This window comes from Phalaenopsis equestris, unplaced genomic scaffold, assembly GCF_001263595.1.
Source record: "Phalaenopsis equestris unplaced genomic scaffold, ASM126359v1 Scaffold000202, whole genome shotgun sequence".
NCBI classification, from domain to species: Eukaryota; Viridiplantae; Streptophyta; class Magnoliopsida; order Asparagales; family Orchidaceae; genus Phalaenopsis; species Phalaenopsis equestris.
The window spans coordinates 2,831,065-2,834,871 of record NW_018164644.1 but is presented as its reverse complement, the minus strand read 5'-3'; the positions used below and the strand labels follow the sequence as shown (position 1 = coordinate 2,834,871).

The 3,807-nt window shown below is 33.9% G+C and overlaps 1 protein-coding gene across 1 annotated transcript; it reads right to left on the bottom strand.

Annotated features, from left to right (window-relative positions):
• Window positions 1–1,392: 1,392 nt before the first annotated feature.
• LOC110022773 (protein MARD1-like) lies at window positions 1,393–2,420 on the bottom strand. The gene is made up of 2 exons (XM_020721875.1): window positions 1,938–2,420; window positions 1,393–1,826 (listed from the first exon to the last, which is right to left on the bottom strand). The coding sequence occupies exons 1-2, from the start codon at window positions 2,201–2,203 to the stop codon at window positions 1,649–1,651; spliced, it is 444 nt and encodes a 147-aa protein (XP_020577534.1). The 5' UTR covers window positions 2,204–2,420; the 3' UTR covers window positions 1,393–1,648.
• Window positions 2,421–3,807: the final 1,387 nt, after the last annotated feature.

Genomic DNA, 3,807 nt, shown 5'->3' with positions numbered 1-3,807 from the left:
GTGTGAGATTCGAACCTGGATCAAATCGTTTAGGACAATTATTTCACTGTTTTTCTTCTTAGAGTATTGCTAGTCCTTCATTTCACTATTGCTTTTTAAACATAAATATATATAATATATTATTATATATTATAATATATGTAATATATTGTTATATAAAAAAATTATATAATTTTTTTTTTGAGCCGAACACGAGCTGTTCACGAACAACGAGCCAAATTGACAGACCTACCTCCCATGGTAATAAGAAAATTAGAGTTTTTTTTTTATTATACTTGTTCCTCTAACCAAACAAAATCCCAATATTTGTGAATCTCCCTACATAATTGCACTATCTTAATAACAATATTCACATTTTCTTAGAGTGATGTACATTAACATAATTGTTTCGCCAGCCTACTCTTGCAGTACTAGATCACGACTCATTTTAATTTCCTAAGCAATCAGGTTATGAGTAAATTAGGTTCAAAAGATTAAACCATCAATTTAAGAGTAAACAAATAGCATAAAATCTAATCAAGAAGAGACAGGACTTTTAAGTCCTAAACGAATGAGTACAAAAAATATTCCATCATAGATTCAATTGACAATTTGAACTCTTTGTACCATTTTTAGTGTGCTTCAACTTTAGTAAAATTGTACACAAATACATGGTTTTGAAAACTTGACCGGATCGATGGGGCGGAGCAGTCCAAAAGGGATTCGGGCGTGGCATTTTAATTAAAACTACACACACACAATTCAAACATTTCTTCAAGTTATAATTAAGACTACAATCTAGTTCGATGCATCCTGGCCTGAAGTAATAATTTGGGGGAAAAATGTAAGGTGTCGACCATTTTTTCTAATAGAATTTATTAAAATCATTAAATTTTCTACTAATATTTATTAAAATCAATATTAATCATACATAACTTAGAAATATAGTATTTTAAGTCATGTTTCGTATAAATACAATAAAAAATGCTATTTTAGTTTTGAAATTATAAGCATAAACAAAATAATAATGTAATTAATCAAGTAAATTTGATAATTGAGAAATTATATTAGAACAAAATTAATACAAATTTAATTAATTAATCACATATTATAATTGTCTCAAAGTAGATTTAATCAATTAAAAATTTAATAGTTATATTTAAAGTCTCTCCATTTTTTTTCCGTTAAAAGGCCGTCAATTTTTTCCGTTAAAGGGCCGTCGGTTTTACCAATCATCACCACAATAATTCAAATAGTACCGGCGAAACCGCTCCCCAAATCGTCTCCTCATCCTCGAAGAAAAAAAGAAAAAACTCGCAGATCACACAGCCTGCAACTAAAGAGTAAACGATACTCTTACTTTTTCAATTTGAACCCGCAAAATTGCATAAAAGTCCTCCAATATTTGCAAAAATTTACAGGAAAAACCTTCCTGTACATATCATTAAAAAAAAAAAAAGAAAACTTGAGATCCAAGTGACCACCGCCGGCGGCCAGATCCGATCAAAGCTCAAATAGAGGGCAGAAAACCTAACCCTAATCAAAACCCCAATCTTTTTCAGATCACACGATTTCCTTCGGATACTTCTCTCCTTATCTCACTTTCATTTATATTTGTCTTCATCTACATCTATGAAGACGAAGTTCTGTTATATCGCCGCCGTAGATCTCAGGCCGGAACGACGGTTCCCAGCCGGACCTTGATTCTCTGGGATTTATTTGGGCTCGATGGCTTTTTATGCTTCTGCTGCCGCTCCATAATCGCGATCTTCCAGTTTCTCTCTTTAGCCTCATCCATATCAATCTGCTCCTGCCGGCACTCAACACTGCAGAACGGCATATCACCCCTGCAACCATTTCAGCCACAGATCGTTCAGATCCCAACCCTCACGCTCCAGATTTACAAAAACAAAAGCGATAATCAAAATTATTTATTCGAATCGACTCGTCGCACGAACCTGTACATGTAGATGTCGCGGTTGCCCCCCAGATGCTTATTGCAGAGGAAGCAAAAGTCGAGAAAATGGTGAGATTCGACATCTGAGAGATCGTCGCAGAAGAACCTCGCCGGCGTTCGAGTTATTAACGCCCGATTGTTTCCTCTTCCGTAAAAAAGAGGGGTCGGCAAAGGCGCGACTCCGCCGGAGAATCCCACCTCGAGGTCGCCATCACCATCGAGAGAGCCGGTGGACGGCGAGGGGGAAGAGAGGGCTTTTCCGAACATGGCAACTTAGGGCCTCGAAGTTCACTTCTGATACTCTGGAGAAGATTGCAGTCGTGGTTTCGGAGAAAGAGGAAAGGAGGACTTTTAAAGAGGGAAGGGAGTTACGGGGTGAAGAAGAGGAATCAGCAGAAAAGGAGAGAAAAGGAAATCCGCTATTTTTTTAATGGAGTTTTGCAGAGGAGGGGGTCCTATAGTTCCCTCTCATGAAAGGGACCATTTTTTTTTCCTTCTCCATGTACAAAATAATTTTTTTTCAGAGCAATACTAGATTTGTTGAAATTGTACCTAATATTTTAAATAATAAATTTGGTCTATTCACCTTGCCCTATCAAGAGGTTTAATTAACAATTTGGCCCTCTCACAATTACTTTGTCCTCAAGCAACACTTACAATATGTGAGAGAGTAAAAAAATATCATTATAAATGATGATGCAATGATAATATTAATTTGTGGTATTATAATCATATAAGTTAAGATAATTGAGTCGAAGCACAAAATTGAATAAGGCTCAAATGAATTTGACGAGCTTCAGATTGCTTAAAGATGCATCCTATTGAGTTGCTTATGAAAGGTGCTACTCGCCTTTGAGTATATTAAAGTTGTCTCAAACTTGAAGTTTTTGAAGGTCTTGAATCGCTTTATCATTCAAAATTATATATTTTTGAGATGGCTTTATCATGTTTGAAATTTAACATGTTAAAGGTGCTAGCTCATCAAGAATATTTGCAGTTCGATTTAAAGAAACCCACCCACCAATTAAGAGTATTTTTTATCAATAAGAAGAACTCATTTACAGAATATCCCTATTAAATTCCAACTGCTATTAAACTAAAACTTTTCAACAATACATGCATCTTTATTAGGCATATTTTTATAAAAATTCTTTTGTTACTTAATTAGAAATATTTTTTATAGAAATGAATCTAGGTCTATATTTATGAATGATAGGTCTAATAATAAGCTCAACATATGCCTATAACAAACAAATCATATATTTTCTAACAAAATAATAATAATTTTCTTGAAGCTTTTCTTTATCTCTCTTTTTGTATGTATATTTTCTCTTTAAGCTCAAATTGCACCTCTTAGAAGGATAAGGTGTCACCCACTAATAAACAAGAATCCAACATCTTATGTGATGAGAGCGTGGACAATATTCAAGATAATAAGCAAGTAATGGAATACTATGATGAATTGTGAAGAACTTTGCATGTTGAACAAAAAAAATTCATAACTTCTGGGCATCTCAATAAAATGAAAGATCATTTGATAAGATTGATTCAACAATTCCAAAGAGAACTCTTAGAAAATGCTATAAAGTTGTGTTTACACAAGAAATGATATTTGAACTCTCTTATTTATCGACAACAACCTAGATGTAGGGACTTGCCATGCTCTAATTCTTAATGAAGTTAATCCCTTGAATGGTAATAATGCAAAAACACCTATATCTCATTTAGCAAATAAACATCAATCTTAACCTATCAATGTATCTTCATCAATCCAACACTCAAACTCCTCTCAAGTTCAAACTCTCATATCTAGATTCTTATGGTGGGAAGCGCTTACTTTTAGCCAATGATTACCTTAATAATTACCTTAA

Coding starts and splice junctions, on each gene's coding strand:
- LOC110022773 (XM_020721875.1), bottom strand. CDS start 2,203: ATGTTCGGAAAAGCCCTCTCTTCCCCCTCGCCGTCCACCGGCTCTCTC. Junction 1,827..1,937: donor CGCGACATCTACATGTACAG/GTTCGTGCGACG, acceptor AAATGGTTGCAG/GGGTGATATGCCGTTCTGCA.